This window comes from Myotis daubentonii, chromosome 1 (assembly GCF_963259705.1).
Source record: "Myotis daubentonii chromosome 1, mMyoDau2.1, whole genome shotgun sequence".
In the NCBI taxonomy this organism is placed as follows: domain Eukaryota; kingdom Metazoa; phylum Chordata; class Mammalia; order Chiroptera; family Vespertilionidae; genus Myotis; species Myotis daubentonii.
This window is the reverse complement of record NC_081840.1, coordinates 217,969,770-217,994,224: the sequence shown is the minus strand read 5'-3', so window position 1 is coordinate 217,994,224 and position 24,455 is coordinate 217,969,770. Positions and strand designations below refer to the sequence as shown.

Sequence of the window (24,455 nt, the reverse complement as noted above, 5' to 3'; positions counted from 1 at the left end):
CATTGCACATGTTTTGGGATAATTTTATGGCTAATTCATGAGTTCCATGAGTTTTGAACAGTGGCAGAGTTGTTGGAATAAATTTATATACATTCCTAAAGAGAATGATTTGAATCTGAAGGAGAATTTTAATTTGTGTGTGTATTTTTGATATATTTAACTCATATTAACTAATAATTCCATTACTTTTAGTGTTGTCATCAGTAAAATAGGGTGTTTAGAGAGAGAACGAACACCTAAAATTTGATGACAATAAATCGATTCTACTGAAGAGCTGAAGTAAATACTGTCAGAAAAATGACATTATTCAGGAGTATTTTGGTTTACCATACTTATTATAAACAGTATTTGCTACATATTAGAAATCTCCAGTAACCTCTGGGTAACTCTGAACTTCCTTCACTGTTAACTTACATATTTTAAAGCAGAAACAGGTGCTACAATCACATGATGTGAAAAATCATGTGAAAAGGATAGAAAAGACTATATTGGAGAATGAAGTTAATGATCCTCAGAGTTTGGTGTCAATTCTTTCATAAACTATTAAAGGGATGCTTTGCTTGATTCTGCTTTTTGCTTGAAGGCCTTTTGCAGGTTGCTAATAAGTACTGGCATCCTCAATTTCTCTCTGCTGTTTTGGATATATTAAAGAGGCTATTTTTTTTTTTTTAATTCTAGGAAGCTATTTTCTTTAAAATTCAGAGACACCATTATAATATTGTCTGATTTGGTGTTTTAATTATCAATAAAGATTTCAGTAAGCTTTGTTAACTACATTACTTTGGAATCCTGTGTGTTGAAAGTTGAATTTGCAAAACTTTAATAGAGGATTTTTATGAGACTTTTCCCTCCCCAAACAAAGACAAACCAAAGCAAACTAGTGCCTGTTTTTGAATGTTACATAGTATATATAGGAAAAAGGATTGGCTGGCTGTTTCTTTTTACATTTACATTATATAGGTGGTTCCCAACTTAGAAGTATTTGATTTACAAATGTCCTAAACATCAAGTCTGGTTGTGATCTCATTTATCTGCCGTGACCATTATCACATTGCACATATGCCTGACTCACCCTGCTTCCATCCAGTGAAGCATAGCTTTGTGATTTTTTTCTGTTATGTAACAAACGATACATGGACTGGGAATTACTCCTTTTTGTTGCTGAGACCAAATTGGAGGGACAATGAACTCTGCTTCCCAGCTGGAAACACGAATTTTGTTTTCACTTAGAAAGTTAAGAATTTCCTAAAATAATTATTTGAACAAATAAGCACATAGCAAAACTTATATCTGAATGAGCCTTTTGTTTTTCAAAACAGTAATCTTTGGAGATAATATACTTGCAGTAAGTACTGCTTTTAATAAACCTGCTTTTAGGTAGAATTTCTTGTTTGGAATTTGCTTTCAGAAATTCTCTTAAAAAAGATACTGATTTTAGAGAGGGTGGAAGGGGGAGAGACAGAGAAACATCGATTGGTTACGTCACATATGTGCCCTAATGGGATCGAACCTACAACCTAGGTATGTGCCCTGACTGGGAATCGAACCTGTGACCTTCTGTTGCATGGGACGATGCTCTAACCAACTGAGCCACATCAGCCAGGGCTTGGGCATATTTTAAACAGGGAAGTCTGATTCTTTTGATAGATTGTGGGATATAGGGGAATATTAAGTTCTTTGCATTTGTACAGACCTGGGTTGAATTTCAACCAATGATTAACCAGTTGTTTAACCCTGGGCAAATTACTACCTATGAGAATCTTGGTTTATTCATCATGAGAAGCAGCACCATGATCCTAAAGGTACAGTGTGTTGAGAGACATTTAGATAACCAAGTAAACCACCTGATATATAATAGTTACCCAATAATGCTCTCTTCCTTCTTTCTTCTCTTTGTATTTTAGGGGTATTTGGTTTTGGAATCAGCCACAAGATATTTAGAGTTAAGTTTAATTAAAAACATTATATTTTTGATATCTGTTAAGGTAATAGTAATATAATGGAAAGGTTAGACTTAAATTTCAGGAGATATAGCATTGAATTCCTACTGTGCCATTTATTAGTTAATTCCTACTTTACCTTTACCTTCAGCACTTTACCTTTCTGGGTAATTATAATAGGCTATCTTTTGGGTGTTGCTTATTGTGCTCCAAATATGTGCTACATACTACGTTAGGTGATGCATAGTTTAATTCTGTAACAGTCTTGCAAGGCTGCTATTAAATAGCTTTACTGAGGTTATACAATAAGTGACAGGAAGAGAATGAATTAAAGGTCTTTTCTTCCCACTATAGACTTCTGTTATCTGTCAAATTGGGATATTAGTGTCATTTTATGTAATTGTTAAGTTCTTGCACGGAGAGAAATGTGTAACAGTGTCATGCTCTTGAATCAATGCCTGGCAGTAGCAACAACATTCTCCTTATATCATTAATATTATCCCACCTATATCAATACTTGTATTGATATAGGTGGGATAATATTAATGATCTTTGTTCATTATATAGCTTTTTTCTTTTTTGATTATAGTTTGTTTTGTGGTGATATGTATAATGGAATTAACTATTTTAAGTGTACAACTCAGTGGCATTAAATACATTCACATTGTTATAGTTGTTACTCTGAATTACCATATTATTCCCTCCAAATTAAAAATAAGCAAAACTATTCCATTACTCTGTGCACATAATGTTGCTAATCAAAATGTTAGTGGCATGAGGTACTGTCTCAGAAGAGGCCTGGATTCTTAGAATCCTGATACCTTGTTAATTTGGTCAGGTTGCTCCCAGTTGCGCATGTCAGTAAGATCTTTGCAGAGAAGTTGGGAATTGCTTCTGTGATTCTATGTGTGTGTGTGTATGCCCAAATTCTTCTTTTTTTGTTTAAAATATTTTTTATTAAGTTTTTATAGCATCCTGGGAAACCAGGATCCAGTAAATAATTGTATTCATGAACCTGTTTACTTTTTTTTGGTACCTAGTCAACAGTATTTTATCACATATGACAGATGCAACAATGTTATAAACATATTGATATCTAGGAGTTTATAGTATAAAACACAATGGAAAAAATTTGGCAGCTGTCAATAAATAGAGACATAAATACAGCCACATAAATATTCCTATATTTACATACATTGAAGGAACGTATTGGTTAACCATGCATTTATAAATGTAGATTTTTTTGGATAGAGGAATGTGTTGGTAAATGAATTGCATATCACAATAGTATTGAGACAGAGGCATTACCTTCTGTCTTCTACAAGTACCTTTAATGAGGCTCTTTGGGAAGATCAGCAGGAACTTCTTCAAGTGGCAAGGACATTATGCTTTGTGTGGGTAGGGGAATCAGTGGGAATGAGATGTTTAGAAGATGGTAAATTGAAAAATGTCCCTGGGAAGTGGGAAGGGACCTAAGCAATTGAGTTTGTATTGGACAGTCTATTTAAAACATTTGGAAGGTATAGTTAAACTTAGCAGTTTTTTAAAAGTATGTTTTGATTTTAGAGAAAAAGGAAGGGAGAGGGGGAGAGAGAGACATCAGTGAAACATCCATTGGTTGCCTCCTGCATGCCTGAGACCCAGGCATGTGGCCTGACCAGGAATTGAACCAGTGACCTCTTGGTGCATGGGTCTTCTCTTAACCACTGAGCCACACCAACCAGGCAAAATTAGCAGTTTTTAAGGGAAATTTTTAGCTACGAATAGGGGAAACTTCTTTCTTTTCACAAGAGTACAGACTAATTAATAGATACTTTTTAATACAGAATGATTAAAGAGGTTCAAACCTTAAAGAGGCTATCATCAGACAAGCGGTTTCAAAATAAAGGCCTTCATTTTTGTTCAGTATAATACTTTCTCTCTGTTACTTTTGCCATAAATAGATACTTTTATAGTAGTTTACTTTTGTAGCCTTCTATTGGGAAGGTCTGCCTCCTTTAACTGTTGAAATTTTCAAAAGTTTGAGTTAATATTAGGGATTCTAGAGTCCTCTAGATGTGCTTTTTTATAGCATCCAGTTATAGCATTGGCTATGCTAGTTACAACTTTCCCTTTCTCATTTGTTCTGCCACATAATGTGCTCTCAATAAATGTTACCATATGTTAGATATACCAGGTAATGTCATAGATAATGGGTTGAAGTTCACTTCTTGAAGTATGCAGCAGCCTGTATTATTTATTAGATTTTTTGAGAAATAGTCATTAGTCAAACTATATACTAGCTGTTGGTGGTATGCTAGACATTGAGAATAAAAGGGAATAAGACAGCCTCTGCCCTAGAGAGGATATCAGAAGAGAAAGAAGATTTTTTTTAGTTTGAATTGCATTGTTGGTTATTGAAAACTGACACCAAAGAATTATCTCTGAAGATTTTAGAAAAATTTTGCTTTCAGAATATTCAGATTGGAGTATTTTATTTGATAAATGCTTGAACTATTAATGGAAGTAATAAACACAAATGATATTTATTTTAAAATGTTCTCTCAGTAGTAATAATTAAGAAAATCCTAATCATGAGACTCATAAATAGTTTTCAGTGTGTAAGCTAAGTTCTTGGTAGTATATGATATTGCTCATTGTTAACGGGCTACAGTCATTGGTCTGTGATTAACAGTCAGCTGAATCCCCTTCTTTTGATCTTTTCTGCATGAAATTTGCTGACCTTAATGGTATTGTAGGAAGGACTGGATTTACTTTTTCAGCTTCATTTATTTCTTAAGCTATTATCTTCTTGGGGTTCTGAACTGTATCTCCTACATATAATAATTGATTGTGATGAAAAAGCATAGAATGTGGCATAAATATATATCCCTCTAGTGAAGACTAAATGGAATCACATTTGACACATTTTTAAACTCGACGTTGTTTGATCTGGCTCAGCTAAATAGAAGAGAAATGTATCTTTGTTTCACCTGCACTTTTTGGCCCCAGAATGTCAGTAAAACTTGTCTCCTTTTGCTACATTCAGTTGTCACTTCAGCTTGACCTTTTCTTTCTATCCTCACTGCCAGATTACAGTTTATATTATGTTACTTTCTGTCGGGTTGGTTGGGATGAAGGCATTGTTGGGAACAAACATTTAATTTAAAGTGACTATATGGGAAAGTTTTTGAATTGAAAGCACGACACAAAATGTAAGTTGAAATTTCTCTCTGTTACTTTTATTATCATGTTACAGTCATATTTAAAAATCGCGAGTAGCGTCTTTTAGACTCCTCTTTCTGAGGTTTATTGTATCTCCCTGACAGATAGCCCCAGGCTATCTTTCCTGATTTATGCCTTACTACTCCTCCACCTGTCACTTACTAGTGTTTTCTTCCTTTTAGGAATACTAGTGGCATAGCAGAGGACAGTTCTTTGTTAAGTCGGACTGGGCATAAAACAGCTTCTGCCCTAAAGTGGATAAAACAGCTTCTGCCCTAAAGTGGATATCAGAAGAGAAAGACTTTTTAAAATTTGAATTGGGTTGTTGGTTGTTGAAAACAGGGTCAGTTAACTTAACATCCTTGGCCTTCCCACCCCTCCACTAAATGCCAGAAGCAGCAGCTGGAGGAGAGGTGAGCAGGAGGAAGAAGGGAGGAGCACTAAGTAGCACTCTCAATTGAGAACCAACACAAAATATAAGCCAGCCTACTCTTTATGGATCCCAGAGCTTATATTTTTGTTGTTGTTCTGCTTTCTCTTTTTCTAACCCCCCACATATTTCTCTTTTCTAATGCCACTCAAAATGCAGTTACTTGTATGTAAAAGTCAGGTATGATTACTTATTAGGTGTGGTAATCTATAATAATAAAAGCATAATATGCTAATTAGACCAGACAGCCAAACAACCTTCCGGATGTCCTTCTGGATGAAGCCACCGCGGCGGGGGCCAAGGGCAGTTAGGGGTGATCAGGCAGGCAGAGGGGTTAGAGGTGATCAGGCAGGCAGGCAGGCGAGCGGTTAGGAGCCAGCGGTCCCAGATTGCGAGAGGGATGTCCAACTGTCGGTTTAGGCCCAATCCCGATAAACCAGCAGTCGGACATCCCCCGAGGGGTCCCGAATTGCGAGAGGGTGCAGGCCAGGGTGAGGCCCCTCACCCCCCCGCATGAATTTTGTGCACTGGGCCTCTAGTGTATAGTAATAATATACATATACTGTATAATACTAGTACTAATGTCTAGTAATCAATAAAACAGGTTTAGACCTTGTCCTCATAAAGTTTTATCTTTATGCCAATGCATAAGAGACTTGAGGAAGACCGTCCTAAATATTTTAAAGTTTCCTTCAATTATTTTTGCTTAACATGTATATTTTGTTCAAGAAATACTTAAACAGTAATATTTGACCATGAATAAATAGGTTTTAAACCTTAATCTCTAAGAGGCCATTGAATCAGAAGAATAATGTTATTAGATTTCTACTAACTACTTCGATTTAACTTTGGTGCCATAAAGAAGTGAGGAGTTTTATTGTCAGTTTGTACACCTTACTTTTCCAGTTAGCCAAGTAATTCACTGAAAAGTTTTTCTCTTCCATACATTTATACTGAAGACTAGGGAAGTAATTCAGTAAGCATATATTTTTTGAGCATTTATTATGTTCCAGACACTGCTCTAGGTACTTGGAAAAGAGTAATGATCAAAACAAAGTCTGTGGTCACATTATTGCATTATAGTGGAGGAATTAGGCAGTAAGCAAACAAAGACATAATATAGTATGCTGTGATAAAGTGTTATGAAGAAAAATAAAACACAAGTGAGTAAAAGGGAAGGCTGTTTTTGATAGGGAAGTAGGATGGTCTGTGAGAAGAAACACTGGCGTTGGACTGAAAGGCATTATCCAGTCATGGGTATACTTGGGAGAAAACAGGGGCAACTGTAAGCAGGGACTTTCAGTGAGTAATTTATTAATATTTTTCTTCTTTATTGTCACTTTAGGATAATCTGTAAATCTGTCAATATTTTCTCTTAATTATCTAATCAAATGGGAATAATAATGCCTACTTTATAGGCAAACTAAAATGAATATGTTATTTATATATATGTGATGTGTAATGGACATCCCATAACTGATAATGTCGGGGAAGAAGAAACTTTCCTCTATCCTTCATGGTTTTTTTTGGCTGGTCTAACAATTAAATCTACATGAGACAGATTAACAAGAGAAAATAAGAAATCCATGAGAAATTTAGAGACAAAAAGAGAAAATGAGTGACATAAGGCATTCTGAGCTAAGGATGAGGTAATATACCTTGGAGCTTCAGCAGAAGGTCATTCACAAGATAATAAGGAGAGCAGATGTTCAGTAATTAGAAATTTGCCCTGCCCTATAGATAGGTCATAAAAATTATTTCTGCTAATAACTCTTATTAGAGGCAAGGCCTCACATTTAAATTTCTTAAGGGAGAGATAAAAGTTTCTTGTGAGTCCACAGGTTCTCTATGTCTTTCAGTTTAAAATAATCCACATACCAAGGTAGCATATCTTAGGCAGGCCTGTTCTAAACACCTTCGATAGTTATTGTCATTATTTTGTTAGTACAGTAACTTATAGCAGCTTATGTTCTTGCTTATACATATCTTCCTAGCAGACACTTGTTCCTCTTTCAAGAATCAACATAAATATCATGTTCTTCTTTAAGCTTTTCTTGCTATGCATATAGACAGGACTATTCCCTTAGTCTTGCCACCACTATATATTTATTACATATCTGTCATTACATCTGCCATACTTAACGTTGTTTTTACTTTTGTATACCTGGTGTCTAACCTAGAGTGTGGCATTTATGTATTTGCTAGATAAATAACTTGTATTCAGAAATTAATTTATTTGCCTTCTTATCTATATATATAAAAGGCTAATATGCAAGCTGTTCCCACAGGAGTTCCATTGGGAGACTGGAGTTTGCTCGCTCGCTATGACATGCGCTGACCACCAGGGGGCAGTGCAGAACAAAGGAAGGCCCTGGCTGGCAGCCGGAAGGCCCCAATTGGCCCTGATTGCTGGCCAGGCCTAGGGACCCTACCTGTGCATGAATGTTGTGCACTGGGCCTCTAGTATTTATATATATTTAAACCATGCAACAAATATGTCAGTCTATGTGGGAATGATATACTTGTTAGAAAGGTTTATTCAAGGGAGTGTGAATTGAAGCGAAGACACATCATTATCAAAAGGAAGAGAAATGTGACAAGTATAATTTTGTATTCTAGATTGTGAATATCATTCCTGAAGTGTCAAGTGATCCCCTTCCCTGGGGCACATTTATGCTTCTTGGTTCTCTTAGGTCCTCAACCAGGTCCTGGTAATATCTAGGATAGCAAAACTTTATTCTTCTCTGACACTAGTGACACCCATTTATGTTTATTCTACTGATCCTGGAGCATGACTTGGTACTTAAAAGACTTGGTTTGTATCTCAGTACTGTCATTTTTAGGGTTGGAATCTTACATCTGTTACTCATGAGTCTCATTTTCTCATCTGAATAGTAGAGGTAATGTGTGCCTCACACTGGGTTGTAGGGATTAAATTATGTACATAAAATGGCATTGGCTTCTAGAATGTAGTAGGTGCTTCTTATTAGGTGAAATCACTTTAATTCATTTCCCTATTTCTGAATAATCAGACTGAGCATCTGCTTTTAAGTAGAGGAAAAAAACCTGGAATTTAGCATTGGTATTGATTGCTGACTTGAGTGAAGTTTTATTCTGTATAGTTGATTCATTTTTTCTCAATGGAAGGTGTTGGCCTTGATCCAGAGAAAAGACAGAAATGTTCAGAATATAATGCTAAAAAGATAAATCAGACCATGTTGCATTTACTAGTAACACAAGGTTAGGGCACTGAGGGTGGAAATTTGTCTTGGTTGTCATATTGGGTGCCCCACACCAACAAGGGCCCTGGCATATTATAGGCACTCCATATCATATTTAAAGGAACAGGAAAATCTGTTTGGAGGGGGGAAATGGTTTGATATGGAGTACACTAGAAGCCCAGTGCACAAAATTCATGCACTGGAGGGGGGTTTCCCTCAACCCAAACTTCACCCTCTCCAATCTGGGACCCCTCGGGGGATGTCTGACTACCGGCAGTCGGATATTTCTCTCACAATCCGGGACTGCTGGCTCCCAACCGCTCACCTGCCTACCAGCCTGATCATCCCCTAACCACTCGCCTGTCAGCCTGATCGACGCCTAACTGCTCCCTGCTGGCGTGATCACCCCCAACTGCCCTCCCCTGCTAGCCTGGTCGCCCCTAACTGCCCTCCCCTGCTGGCCTGGTTGCCCCCAACTGCTCTCCTCTGCTGGCATGGTCACCCCCAACTGCCCTCCCCTTCTGGCCTGGTCCGCCCCAACTTCCCTCCCCTGCTGGTCTGGTTGTCCCCAACTGCCCTCCCCGGCTGGCCTGATCGCCCACAACTGCCCTCCCCTGCTAGCCATCTTGTGGTGGCCATCTTGTGTGAGGGCGTGACAGTCAATTTGCATATTACCTATTTATTATATAGGATGGTGTGCACTGATGCATTTTGGGTAGCTAAGGTAGATGTCTAAGAGATGTTGGCAAAGGAGAACAGTTTTGATATTTTAGCCATTGTTTTTGTAGCCATTATACCTGATTCATTTAGGCACAGATATTCATAATGGTTCATATATTTTAAAGAAACTTAAGTCAGTAATTTGAATTAAAATGATCATTTGTGCTGAATTAAGCTAGAAAGGAAACTAAGAAAGAAATGGAAAAGACTTTAGAACAGGTATTGGAGTTCAGAATTCCTAACTATTCTAAGTTAGGAAATAAAATTTTATGTGGAGAAATTAATTACTGTTGTCATATCCTCAACACCTGTCTTTTCTTTCCTTCTGCTACTGTAACTTGGCCAAGCACCAAACCCTACAGCAGCAGTCTTTATCCATTACCTCTTCCATTCCTTGGAGGCATGGACAGTTGAGTACTTCTGAATTACTGTACTCTGTCTGACAGCTATGCTTCCAAGTCTTGCCTCCAGCTTGTCTATTTTACACTGTCACCAGAGATATTTCTATAACCAGTCTGATTGTGTTAGTCCTCTCCTTCAAATTCTTTATGGGCTTCTTATAGTCTTCAGGATTAAAAATCAAAATTCCTTAGTATGGAAAATCACTTTTAGAGATACGGCCTCTTGTTATCAGTTTCATACCTGATCTTTTGACTCTTTTCCACATGTACTCCAGATATATTAACTAGTTGCATTTCTCTGAATGCTGTTTTCATGCCACTGAACATATGATGTTTCTTTTTCCAGGCATACTTTTCTCTCTTTCCTGGTGCAACAACTAACAGGTCATTTAAAACTCCCCAAGGTTACCTCTAGGAAACTTCTGACATTTCTTTCCCAGTCTGGGTTAAATAGTATCCTATGACTAATGTTTTCAGTGGTACCTAACCCAATATATTATCCACATACCTTCTTTCTCACTAGACTGTGAGCTTTTTTGACTACTGGATATTCTTATTATCACTTTAGCTTATAATCTTGTCACTAGTTTGCACACTATAGAAGTCTAGAACTTTAGTTAATGTATGATAGTTAATTTTATCAGAGCCCCAAATGTGCTCAACCAAGTCCTGGGTATTATGACCAATTGAGCAAAAGAAGAATATTGTCCCAGCCCTGTTCATAATTAATTGTGTGGATAAAATGATTCATCAAATAAATAGAGATTAATAAAGTACAACATTAAATGAGGTCTTATGTAGAATGGTTTGACAATAAGGATATTATTGAACATTTCCAATCCCTTGGCGTTTCATATCTGCTCTTATATCTATTGGTGTAACTTCTGGTTGTAGTTTGACTTAGTTTGAAATTTAATTTGTTGGGTTTAAAAAATATTATACCTTCTAAGGATAGCCTGGATTTTGGTATGGCAAGTTAGTAATTGTTCTTTGTTCTGTTTTCAGATCCCTGCCTGTCATTGAGTCCACCATGCTTCACAGAAGAAGATAGATTTAGTCTGGAAGCTCTTCAAACAATACACAAACAAATGGATGATGACAAAGATGGTGGAATTGAAGTAGATGAAAGTGATGAAGTAGGTGGAAAAATGTTTTCCCTGGCATTCTCATAACACACAATGAAGTTTTAGTCTTAAATTTTCCCATTGTTACTCATATGACTCAACTCTGTCAACATCTTTTGTTTTTCTCTTTATATTTTAATTTTACCCTTTGTATTTTACCTTTTTTCCCCTCCTTTTTTTCCTTCATGTATATATCAAATCTTCCCAGTTTTGTAAGAATCCTTACTTTCATGTTCCTGGGTTTCTCAAATATATATTTTATTTTGGCTCTATCAGTTATCTATTGCTGCTTTACAAACCGCCACAAACTTTAATGGCTTAAAATGACAACAGTTTATTATTTTTTCTGATTTTTCTGGGTTGACTGGGCTTAGCTGGGCACCTTTTCTGTTCCCCTAGGTATGGGCTGAGGTCACTATGGCACTTCCACTCAGTTGTGAACTCTGCTGGGGCTGGAATACTTAAGGTGACTCTTGTCATTCAAGGTCTCTCTCCTGTGACCTCTTATCATTCAGGAGTCTAGCTCAAGCTTCCTCATAGTATGGCAGCTGGCTTCCAGGTGTCAATGTTGCAAGAAAACAAGTTCCCATGTAGAAGTGCTTATCATGCCTCTGGTTGCCAGAGGCTGTTAATATAAAATTTGCTAAAGCAAGTTTTGGCTAAGCTCAGAGTCTACGTGGGAGAGGATTATATGAGGGCATGAATACCAGGAGATGTGATTTATTGGGGGGTCAACTATATAATTACTATTGTACTCACTGTAGAATAAATAATGCCTTATTTCTTAAACATTGTTATCTACCCCCCCTCATCTGGTGTCCCTCTTAGTTTCTCCATAAAAGTTGTTTTCTTTTTTTTTTAATATATTTTATTGATTTTTTACAGAGAGGAAGGGAGAGAGAGAGAGAGTCAGAAACATCGATGAGAGAGAAACATCGATCAGCTGCCTCCTGCACATCTCCCACTGGGGATGTGCTCGCAACCCAGGTACATGCCCTTGACCGGAATCGAACCTGGGACCCTTCAGTCAGCAGGCCGACGCTCTATCCACTGAGCCAAACCGGTTTCGGCAAAAGTTGTTTTCTTTATTCTGCTGTGGTCTAATCTATAATAATAAAAGTATAATATGCTAATTAGACCGGACAGCCAAACGACCTTCCGCACGTCATTCTGGACATCCTTCTGGATGAAGCCTCGGTGGCAGGGGCTGAGGCAGAGGTGGTTAGGGGCGATCAGGCAGGCAGGCAGAGAGGTTAGGGGCGATCAGGCAGGCGGCGAGTGGTTAGGGTTGATGAGGCAGGCAGGCAGAGGGGTTTGGGGCTATCAGGCAGGCATTCGAGCGGTTAGGAGCCAGTGGTCCTGGGTTGTGAGAGGGTGCAGGCCTGGCTGAGGGACCCCTCCCCCAATGCACGAATTTTGTGCACTGGGCCTCTAGTTTTAAATAAATCCCTTGGTTATTTTTCAGTCCTCTTTAGCCTGTTTATTGTATTTGTCACTGTTGAAATGTTTCTCTTTCAGTTTATATGATACTAAATTACATTATTTTGTATACTATTATCTAATACTAGAGGCATGGTGCACGAAATTTGTGCACCCCCCTGGGGGGGGGGGGGGGGGAGTTGGCGGATCCCTCAGCCCAGATTGCGAGAGTGCACAGGCCATACCGAGGGACCCAACCAGTGTACAATTGGGGCCGGGGAGGGATGCGGGAAGGCTCCAATGTGTGTTTGGCCCGTCTCACTCAGCCCCAATTGGCCGGACCCCAGCAGCAAGCTAACCTACCGGTTGGAGTGTCTGCCCCCTGGTGGTCAGTGCATACCACAGCGAGTGGTTGAGCTGCCTTAGCATATTATTAGCATATTACACTTTGATTGGTTGAATGGACAACTGGACACTTAGCATATTAGGCTTTTATTATATAGGATTATTTAATAGTGATACCCTATAAGCTTATTGTTATTTAATCACATTGTTATCTAACAGTAACATTCTCTAAACATCAGTGCTTCAACTGATGTATAAAGCATTTACCTTGGGAATGCTCATTCATTTTTAGGTTACTTCTAATTCCTCCATCTCTAAGCCAGTCCAGATTCATGTACATATATTGCTTTCTGTCTGAACATCTTTTGAGTTCTCTTACTTTTGCTTTCAAAATAAAATCTCATCAGTCTTCTTTGAAATCCCTCACTGTTGAATGGCACTTCTGATTCTACTTCTCCTCAATTCTTATTCTTCTAAATCAGGAATTGGCAGGCTTTTTCTGTAAAGGGTCAAGTTATAGGTTGAAGTGTGTACCTTCCAAAAACATATTTTGAAGTCCTAACCCCTATTATCTCAGAATGTGACTTTATTTGGCAATAGGGCCATTTCAGATATAATTAGTTAAGATGGGCACATATTGAAGTAGTGTGGGCCCTTAATCCGGTGATTGGTATCCTTATAAGAGAGGAGAACTTCATGTGGAGACATGGACAAGGGGAGCAGATGACCATATGACAGTGGAGGCAAAGATTAGAGTTATGCAGCTACAAGTCCAGGAATGACAAGGATTGCTGGTGACACCAAACTAAGAGAAAAGCATGGAACAGATTCTATCCCTAGGGCCTTTAAGAGAGCACGGCTCTTTAAGTTTGATTTCAGACTTACAGCCTCTAGAATTGTGAAAAATTCATTTCTATTTTTTTAAGCCGTTTGTAGTACTTTGATACAGCAGCCCTAGGAAACTAATGCAGGCCAGCTACTAAAAATTTTAGATTTTGTGGGTCATATTCTCTCTGTAGTAGCTATTAACTCTCCCGTTGTAGTGCCAAGCAGTCATAGACAACAGTGCAGGATCTAAAGGGCATGTCTGTATCCCAATAAAACTTTATTTGTGAAAATAAGCAGCAAGCTGTAGTTTGCTAACCCTGCTATAAACAAAATCTTGTGTTCTTAAAAGTTATATTCTTTTTCAATTATCTGTTCTAGTTATTGCTTGCTCTATTTTAATCTAGGACAGTGTTTTCAACTGGTGTGCCGTGACACACTGGTGCGCCGTAAGAATTTTTAAAACATGCTCTACCTGACTATTTAGTCAGGGGCACTGACCTCTTTTCCCTTAGATTGTCAAGTAAAAAATGATAACAGCCCACATAACAGTAGCCTTCTGGTGTGAATGAATCAAAATCATACCTTTTTTTTTCAAATTGGCAAAAGGATAATATATTTTTTGGTGTATCATAGAATGTTAGTAATTAGGTTATATATGCCAAGAGATGAAGAAGGTTGAAAATTGCTCATTTTGGTATTTGTTATCTTGTGCGTAGATTATCATCTCTACATGTTTCCTCTCTAATCCATCATGAGTATCACTTTGAGAGTGTTTTTCTCTAGCTAGGAGACTTAACAGTGATTTCTTAGTGCATATTAGATCAGATATTAACTCTTTAGTCTTATACTTAATGTCCCGGCATTAGCTGACTTCTGCTTATTGGGATTATCTTTTCTCATTGTGGTTAAATCATTTTGGTTAGGGCCCAGTGACATTAATATCAGAATAATATCTTTCAGTTCTAAATAGTCCAGTTTATTTCATTCATTTATAAAACCAAGATGATAGAATAATTCTATCTTATCCTACGTTTCCAACTTAAAGATCACTTAAATATATTCTGTTTGTCTTCAGGTAGATGGACTATTGAGTTTTACTATTACTGGAAACCAACATAAAGCAATTATAATTTAATTTAAGTCATCCTGTATAATAAAGAGCTAATATGCTAACTAGACCAAACAGCAGAACAACCTTCCGGACGAAGCTGGGGCTGTGAGGGCCAAGGCAGCTGGGGCTGTGAGGGCTGAGTTCCTTGAACAAATTTCATACATTGGGCCTCTAGTTTTATTATATTGAGTAATTCATTCTTTTAACATCCTTACCATTTCTTTACTCTCTCCCAGTACACACAGTCAAGCTATAAGATTACTTTTAATAATAATTCTCTAGATTATTAGTGATGAATTGTTCTTTCTAATCTCAAGTGGTTTATTTTGTTGCCAATATAATTGCTTAAGAATTTGGATATCAATCCTGGCTGGGTGGCTCAGTTGGTTGGAACATTGTCTTGTGTACCAAAAGGTTACAAATGCAATTTCCGTTTAGGGCACATACCTAGGTTGTAGGTTTGATTCCCAGTTTGGGCAAGTATGGTAGACAACCAATTGCTGTTTCTCTCTCACATGGATATTCTCTCTCTCTCTCTCTCTCTCTCTCTCTCTCTCTCTCTCTCTCTCTCTCTCTCTTTCTCTCTCTCAAATCAATAAAAACATATCCCTGAGTGAGGATTAAAAAAAAAGCTGTCTCCTTTCCTCTCTCTCAAATCAATAAAAATATATCCCTGAGTGAGGATTAAAAAAAACAATTTAAATATCAGATATGCTAACATAAATTCTATTAGTCCATAAATTGTTACTATCTATATAAATTATGGAATAAAGAGAATTTGTTAGTGTATTTGATACTTTTTATGGAGATAATTATTTTTTAGGCTAAACAGCCTTCCTAAAATTATTGTTGTCTATTTTCTTAGTCATCCTATCTAATAAAAGAGAAAAATGGTAATTGGCGTACGACGATACCCTTTTCATTGGCTAATCGGGGCTATATGCAAATTAACTGCCAACTAAGATTGGCAGTTAACTGCCAACATAGGCGCAATGCTGGGAGGCGAAAGGGGAAGGAGGGAAGAAGCTGCCTGCCGCTGACTGCAATCGGAAACCCAGGCGGCAGCCAAGAGCCAGAGAACCAAGCTGCCTTTGCTCGGAGAAGCCAGGCCTCCTTTGCCAGCTTCTGTGATAAGAGAACCTGGCCGCCTTTGCCAGCCCTGGGCCAGTAATGGGAGAAGCTGGGTGGGGCAGGGAAGAGGCGGATGTCTGCCTGGCTTCTCAGATCACTGATCACCAGTGATGGGAGAACACCCAGAGGCGGGGCCAGAGGCCAGGCTGCATAGCTGCCTGGGGACACCATCTGGACCCCAGGGGCGACACAGCCAGGCCCCAGAAGGAGACCCAGGGCCCGGGGCTGAGTTGCAGCTGTGGTACGCAATCCAGTGCCTGGGCTGAGGAGACCCAGAAGGAGACCCAGGGCCCGGGGCTGCATTGCAGCTGGGGCACGCCATCCCGTCCGGGGACGATATAGCCAGGCCCCAGAAGGAGACCCAGGCCCCAGGGCTGTATCGCTGCTGGGGCACGCGATCCAGTACCTGGGCTGAGGAGACCCAGAAGGAGACTCAGGGGCCTCGCAAGAGGAGAGTCTCCATGGTCAGATGGCATGGTGTCTGGACAGGAATAAAGACCCGAGGTGACTCAGATGCCTGGCCACAGGGTTAGACCAGCCAGCAGGGCCTTTCAGTTGGGACTGGGGTGGGGGTGGGGTGAGGGAGGCAAGCTGGAAATAGAGAACTACAACTCCCAGGAGGCTTAGCGGCCAGGGCCTGGGTGCCTGCCTGTGAAATCCGATGGGCTGTAGTTTCGCAAACCACTTTAAACTAGAGGCTTGCAAGGTTGGAAGTTCTGCGTCGGGAGCCAGGGAGAAATGGAGCTGGAGCAGAGAGAGGGGTCCATGGCAGCCATGGGCTTTGAGGAGTTCTCAGCACCTCCCGGCTGGGAGCTGGCGCTGCCTCCGCTGAAGGTGGTCACATCCTGGAGAGCGAGCTTGAGACAGAAGTGGAGTTCGTGTCTGGGGGTCTGGGCAGCTCCAGCCTCCAGGAGTGAGAGGAAGAGGAGGAGGCAGCCTGAGGCCAGCAAGGGCGGCGCCAACAGGAACTCAATCGCAGGAAGTACCAGGCGCTGGATCGGCGCTGCAGGGAGATTGAGCAGGCGAAGGAGCGGGTCCTGAACAGGCTCCATCAGATGATATAGAGGATAACATGGAGACTCCAGCAGGAGCGGAGGTTCCTCATGAAGGTGCTAGACTCCTACGGTGACAACTACTGGGCCAGCCAGTTCACCATCTTACTGGAGGACGAGGGCAGCCAGGGCAGAGACGCCCCCAATCCAGGCAACACTGAGAATGAGCCTCCAGAGAAAGAGGGGCTGTCCCCGCCCAGGAGGACGCCAGCGCCCACAGAAGCCAGCAGCCGGGCCCCTGGCGAGGGGCCCAGCAGTTGGAAGAGGCGGTGAGTGCCATAGGAGGGGCACTGGGCAGGAGTCCCACTGACTCCGGAGCTGGCCCCCATGCAGATAAAGGTGGAGGAAGACTTTGGCTTCTAAGCCCTCGAGGCTCTGGACTTAAGTTGGGTTTCTCGGGGTCCAGACAAGCTGCTGCCCTACCCCACCCTAGCCAGCTCCCCCTTTGACTGACCCCCCAATAAATGGACCCGATGCAAAAAAAAAAAAGCTTATAGAGGCATGTTTATAGGATCAAATAGTATAAATATAGATGTAACAGGACAATAAAAAGAGAACCTGGCTATGATGATAACCTGAATGCTGCCTCTGTGTCATTCCTTCTTTGGGAATCCCTGGACCTGCTGGGGCTGGACCCCAACATTCCTCTTCTTATAAGGACTTCAGTGAGATGGGCTAAGGGTCCCACTGGAACTGCCACAATTTAATGTAATCCCCTCTTTAAAGATCTTATCTCCATATACAGGTACATTCTGAGGTTCTGGGGATTAGGATTTTAACATACATTTTGTTGATTACCCAGATCAGCCCTTAACAACCAGCATGTTTCAGAAAGTAGATTCCTACAGGGTTATTTACCAAACATTCAGAAGTATTTTTAAAAGAGCTAAGCCCCTCGCCCACCGTGTGGGCCCCTCCCAGCGAAGAGCGAAGGCCTGGGTTCCGGGCACCGGAGGAAAACTGGTGCCAGCAGCCAGGGGAAGGGGCCCCCAAGGGGCCCCAGATTGCGAGAGGGCACAGGGTGGGCTGAGGGACCCACCTGAGTGCACAAATTTTTGTGCACCGGGCCTCTAGTTTATAGCATAACCATATTAGTTTTATCGAACTAATTCCATGCCAAATCTGAAGTATATAGTATTTAGTATGTGAATGGTCCATGCCATTTTATAATTATGTCCAACAATTAAATTGGAGGTAATTTTTAACATTAAACTTTATGGTACTGCACTGAAAGGACATAATTTTAAGTTATTATCCTGATGGTGCTTTGTTTTCCTTTGATTTTGGTATTACTTGAGGATCATTGCTTAGCATTGTTTTAGGTTAAAAAACATATTAATGCTGAAGGATTATTTTGGGAGAGCATATATGATTAATTTTAAGAGTCTTAGTATTATAAATGTTTTAAAATATTGGTGTACATTTTAATGTTTAAAGCTGGAATAGTTTTAGATAGCCACCTTTCAGAAGATAAACCTTAAATTATTAAGATTGGTTAATTTTGTACCTAGAATAAGGCTAGATTCTTAGAAACCACTTTTGTTGTTGATATATGAAGTTATAAATATTACTACTCTGTAGTGTTTTCTGATACCAATCAAGTCTTTAATTCTCCAACATCAACTGGGTGTCTAATAATTCAGTTCAATTCTGACATTGTCCACCTGGAGTAGTGTCAGATCCCACAGGTTAAAGGGCTTAGTCCCATAAGACTGCCTCCCCCTTGAGATGCCAGTCATAAGTCTCTGGCCATGTGTATTTCTGACCAACCTGCTTTCAACCAGGTGTTTCCACGACCCCCTTCTTAGATTTGATAATTTGTTGTAATGGACCACAAAACTCAGGAAGACAGTTTACTTATGTTACTGGTTTATTATGAAGAATACAACTCTGGAACAGCCAAATGGAAGAAATATATAGGACAGCCCTAACCGGTTTGGCTCAGTGGATAGAGCATCGGCCTGCGTACTGAAAGGTCCCAGGTTCGATTCTGGTCAAGGGCATGTACCTTGGTTGCGGGCACATCCCCAGTAGGAGGTGTACAGGAGGCAGCTGATCGATGTTTCTCTCTCATCGATGTTTCTAATTCTCTATCCCTCTCCCTTCCTCTCTGTAAAAAATCAATAATAAAAAAAAAAGAAATATATAGGACAAAGTATGGGAGGAAGGGTATGGAGCTTTCATGCCCTCTCTGGGCATGCCACCTTCCTAGCACCTTAATATGTTCACCAATCTGGAAGTGCTTTGAATTTCAAAATTCAAGAGCTTTTTTATAGAACTCAGTTTGATCAGAGGCCAGGTGCGTGGGACTAAAAGTTCCAACCTTAATCACTAAGTGACCAGTCCCATCCTGAGGATGTAGGAGACTAACCCAAGGTCATCTCACTAGCATAAACTAAAGGCAAAAGATACTCCTAACAAGAAATTCCCAGAGTCAGGGACCAGGGACAAAGACCAAATATATTTGTTAATATATCGTAATTGCAAAAGTATTTGTCTGAAAAAGTAGCAAAAACTCACATTTTCTTAATCATTAAAAATACCTTTAAAGGCAAGATGTTAAAATTATCTAATAAGAGTAATATGCAAATCAACCATCACTTCGCGATAAAGATGGCAGCGCCCATACCCAATAAGGAGGGAATATGCAAATTGATATGACAAAGATGGCGGTGCTGGCTGGAGCCATGGAGCCAAGCCAGCTGGAGAGCGGGCCTAGGAGGCTTGGCTTCCTTGGTCGCCCCTTCCGGCTCTGTGGCTGCCGCCCAGACAAAGCCATAGTGGCAGGGTTGAGGCAGAGGCTGTTAGGGGTAATCAGGCCAGGCAGGGAGGGCAGTTGGGGGTGAGCAGGCTGGCGGGGGGACAGTTGGAGGTGAGCACGCCAGCAGTGGGATGTCAGGTGGGGGCAAGCAGGCTGGCAGAGGGCCAGTTGGGCGTGACCAGGCCAGCAGGAGGGGCAGTTTGGGGCAAGTATGCTGGCAAGGTGGGCAGTTGGGGCCAAGCAGGCCGGCGGGGGGGGGAGGGGGGTAGTAGGGAGTGAGCAGTCCGGTAAGGGGGGCAGTAGGTGGCGAGCAGGCTGGTGGGGGGGAAAGTTGGGGGCAATCAGGCCAGCAGAGGGGGGCAGTTGGGGGTGAGCAGGCTGGCGGGGGGGGCAGTTGGGTGTGATCAGGCTGGCAGAGGGGTAGTTGGGGGCAATCAGGCCAGCAAGGGGGAGCAGTTGGGGGTGAGAAGGCCGGTGGGGGGGGGCAGTTAGGGACAAGCAGACTGACAGGCAGAGTGGTTAGGGGCAATCATTCAGGCAGGCAGGTGAGCAGTTAGGAGCCAGTGGTCCTGGATTGCGCGAGGGATGTCTGACTGCCAGTTTAGGGATGTCTGACTGTCCTAAACTGGTAGTCGGAATCCCCCAAGGATTCCAAGATTGGAGAGGGTGCAGGCCGGGCTGAGGGATTCCCCCCCCCCCACCGGTGCACGAATTTCGTGCACCGTGCCACTAGTATATAATATATAGAGAGGTAGTAGGAAGCTTATGCAGATATTTGACAGTCCATTTACTTGCATAATAGTTCCTAGAATTACAAGTTATTTTAATCTTTTTTACCTCATCATCAGATATTAACTGCCCAAATGTGTGAAGTGTTTACTAATCTCACTGTGCCAAAGTAAGCATGCATGTGTGTATAACTTATAGTTCAGTGGAATTCTTACTAAGTCTTTCACATTTTATTGGAATTCTAAACATTTGTAATAAAAATTAGAATAAAAAAGTTGAGAAGACAGAACCAAGAGAGACAGAACCTATGCACAGAACCTACACACAGAACCTACACAGAACCTAGAGACAGAAGAACTTTGCTGGAGAGAACATGGCAAAAGATCCCGGACAGAAACTGGCCACAGAACCTAGAGACAGAACCTAGTGAGAGAACCTGGCTGAAGAACCTAGAGACAGAACCTGGCTACAGAACCTGGATAGAACATGGCAAGAGAACCTGACTAGAACCTGGTGACTGAACCTGGCTGGAGAACCTGGACAGAACCTGGCTGGAGAACCTAGCGAGGGAACATGGCTACAGAACCTGGCTGGAGAACCTGGAGAACCTGGCTGGCGAACATGGACAGAGAACCTGGCTGGAGATCCTAAGCAGAACCTCTCTGGAGATCCAGACCAGAACTTGGCTGGAGATCCTGGCTGGAGATCCTGGCTAGGCTGCTGATCAACTGAACACTGTCTCCGTGTCCTTCCTTCTTTGCCGACTCCGTCTACGCCTTTGGGAACCCCTGGACCTGCTGGGGTTGGACCCCAGCATCTGGTGCCCGAACAGGGACCCCTAGGTAAGCGCCCCGCACTCGGGACGGATCGGACTCCACCGTAGGAAGAAGGTGGATAGTCTTCACTGACTCCGTCCACACCTTTGGGAACCCCTGGAACAGGATTCCCCTAATGGATGGCTGCATTCACAGAGCGGCTGGCCCTTGTTTGCTGGCTGAATGCCGGACCCTGAATGGCTGTGATACTGGGCATGCGAAAATCACATGCGGCTATGACCTGCCTGCAAAATATCTGGTTTATTCCCCAAATATTATCTTGAAAGAAAATGGAGGAGGAAACCAAGATGGCGGCATAGGTTAACGCCGGACGGAGATTGCTGCCTCGAACAACCAATCAAAAATACAACTAAAAGATGGAATGGATATCATCCAGAACCACAGGAAGGCTGGCTGAGTGGAAATTCTACAACTAGGAGGAAAGAGAATATCATACCCAGACTCAGAGGAGGTGCAGTGCTGAAGTGAAATACTCAGGTGCGGAGTGCGCGCGGAGCAGGCTGGCGGCGGAGGGCGCGGTTGTTGTTTTCAATCGGGAGGGAGTTTCAGACTCTGAGCTCCAGATCCGGGCGAGTCTCTAGGGACCCAGACTCAAACGGGAGAAGCGGGACTGTCTGGCTTCGGTCAGAACTCCAAGCCAGCTTTCTCTCCGAGGTTTGCAGCGGTTGCTGGGACTCTGTGAGGCAGAGGCCCTAGGGATGGAACTGAGAGCAGCCATAACTGCTCGATCCACCCGCCCTGTAGATCCCCGGGTACCCGCCCCGCCCCGCCCAAGCCCTGCGCAGAGCCATTTGCCGGATAGCCTCAGGCAAATGCTAGATTAGCACCGCCCTAGAGATCCAGCACAGAAGCTCTCCCACTGCAGACACAGCGGACTCTCATAGCCAGTTAGCCTGGAGGTCAAATCACCCCCAGTATTGCCAACAACAATCAAGGCTTAACTACAACAAGACTGCGCACAAAGACCATTAGGGGGTGCACCGAGAAAGCATAAAAAATGCGGAGACAAAGATACAGGACAAAACTGTCAATGGAGGATATTGAGTTCAGAACCACACTTTTAAGGTCTCTTAAGAACTGTCTAGAAGCCGCCAATATATGTAGTGAGATCCTCAAGAAAACTAATGAGACCCTTGATGTTATGATAAAGAACCAACTAGAAATTAAGCATACACTGACTGAAATAACGAATACTATACAGACTCCCAACAGCAGACCAGAGGATCCCAAGAATCAAGTCAATGATTTGAAATGCGAAGAAGCAAAAAACACCCAACCGGAAAAGCAAAATGAAAAAAGAATCCGAAAATACGAAGATAATGTAAGGAGCCTCTGGGACAGTTTCAGGCGTACCAACATCAGAATTATAGGGGTGCCAGGAGATGAGAGAGAGCAAGATATTGAAAACCTATTTGAAGAAATAATGACAGAAAACTTCCCCCTCCTGGTGAAAGAAATAGACTTACAGGTCCAGGAAGCGCAGAGAACCCCAAACAAAAGCAATCCAAAGAGGACCACACCAAGACACATCATAATTAAAATGCCAAGAGCAAAAGACAAAGAGAGAATCTTAAAAGCAGCAAGAGAAAGAAACTCAGTTACCTACAAGGGAATACCCATAGGACTGTCAGCTGATTTCTCAACAGAAACCTTGCAGGCCAGAAGGGAATGGCAAGAAATATTCAAAGTGATGAATACCAACAATCTACAACCAAGATTACTTTATCCAGCAAAGCTATCATTCAGAACTGAAGGTCAGATAAAGAGCTTCACAGATAAGGAAAAGCTAAAGGAGTTCATCACCACCAAACCAGTATTATATGAAATGCTGAAAGGTATCCCTTAAGAGGAAGAAGAAGAAAAAGGTAAAGATACAAATTATGAACAACAAACATGCATCTATCAACAAGTGAATCTAAGAATCAAGTGAATAAATAATCTGGTGATCATAATAGAATCAGGGACATAGAAAGGGAATGGACTGACTATTCTTGGCCGGGAGGGGGGTGTGGGGGGTGTGGGAGGAGACTGGACAAAAATCGTGCACCTATGGATGAGGGCAGTGGGTGGGGAGTGAGGGTGGAGGGTGGGGCGGGAACTGGGAGGAGGGGAGTTATGGGGGGAAAAAAGAGGAACAAATGTAATAATCTGAACAATAAAGATTTAATTAAAAAAAAGAATAAAAAAGGTTATATTAAAAAATATATTAAAATAGAATTTTAGATATTAATTATGAGGAGAACCAAGATGGCGGCATAGGTTAATGCCGGAGTTTGCTGCTTTGAACAACTACTTCAAAAGTGAAACTAAAAGACGGAACGGACATCACGCAGAACCACAGGAGCGCTGGCTGAGTGGAAATCCTACAACTAGGAGGAAAGAGAAACGCATATGGACACTCAGAGGAGGCGCAGTGCTGAAGTCTAATTCTGAGGTGCGGAGTGCGCGGAGCGGGCTGGCGGCGGAGGGCGCGGTTGGCATTTTCAATCTGGAGGGAGTCGCAGACTCTGAGCTCCAGATACAGGCGAGTCTTTAGGGACCCAGACTCAAACGGGAGAAGCGGGACTGTATGGCTTAGGTCAGAGCGAGTGCAGCTTTCTCTCCGAGCTTTGCAGCGGGTGCTGGAACTCAGAGAGGCAGAGCCCCTGGGGACAGAACTGAGAGCCGCCATAACTACTCTCTCCCGCCCACGCTGTTGATCCTGTTCGACCCGCCCTGCCCAAGCCCTGCACAGAGGCATTTGCCGGATAGCCTCAGGCAAAGGCTAGATTAGCACCTCCCTAGAGGACAGAAGTTCTCTCACTGCTGACACAGCTGATTCTCATAGCCACTTGGCCTGGAGGTCAAACCCTCCCTGCTATTAGCTACAACAATCAAGGTTTAACTATAAGACTGCGAACAAAGACCACTAGGGGGTGCACCAAGGAAGCATAACAAAATGCGGAGACAAAGAAACAGGACAAAATTGTCAATGGAAGATATAGAGTTCAGAACTACACTTTTAAGGTCTCTCAAGAACTGTTTAGAAGACGCCGATAAACTTAATGAGATCTACAAGAAAACTAATAAGACCCTCGATGTTATGTTGGGGAACCAACTAGAAATTAAGCATACACGGACTGAAATAACGAATATTATACAGACTCCCGACAGCAGACCAGAGGAGCGCAAGAATCAAGTCAATGATTTGAAATGCGAGGAAG

The 24,455-nt window shown here is 41.8% G+C and overlaps 1 protein-coding gene across 3 annotated transcripts in view; it reads left to right on the top strand.

The window, feature by feature from the left end:
• The window catches only part of STIM2 (stromal interaction molecule 2), a 153,243-nt gene that overhangs the window by 49,882 nt on the left and 78,906 nt on the right, over nucleotides 1–24,455 (top strand). For all 3 annotated transcript variants that reach the window (XM_059673830.1, XM_059673837.1, XM_059673847.1), the window contains exon 2: nucleotides 10,922–11,052. In XM_059673830.1, coding sequence (XP_059529813.1) covers nucleotides 10,922–11,052 — 131 coding nt within the window. The remainder of the gene's footprint in view (nucleotides 1–10,921; nucleotides 11,053–24,455) is intronic.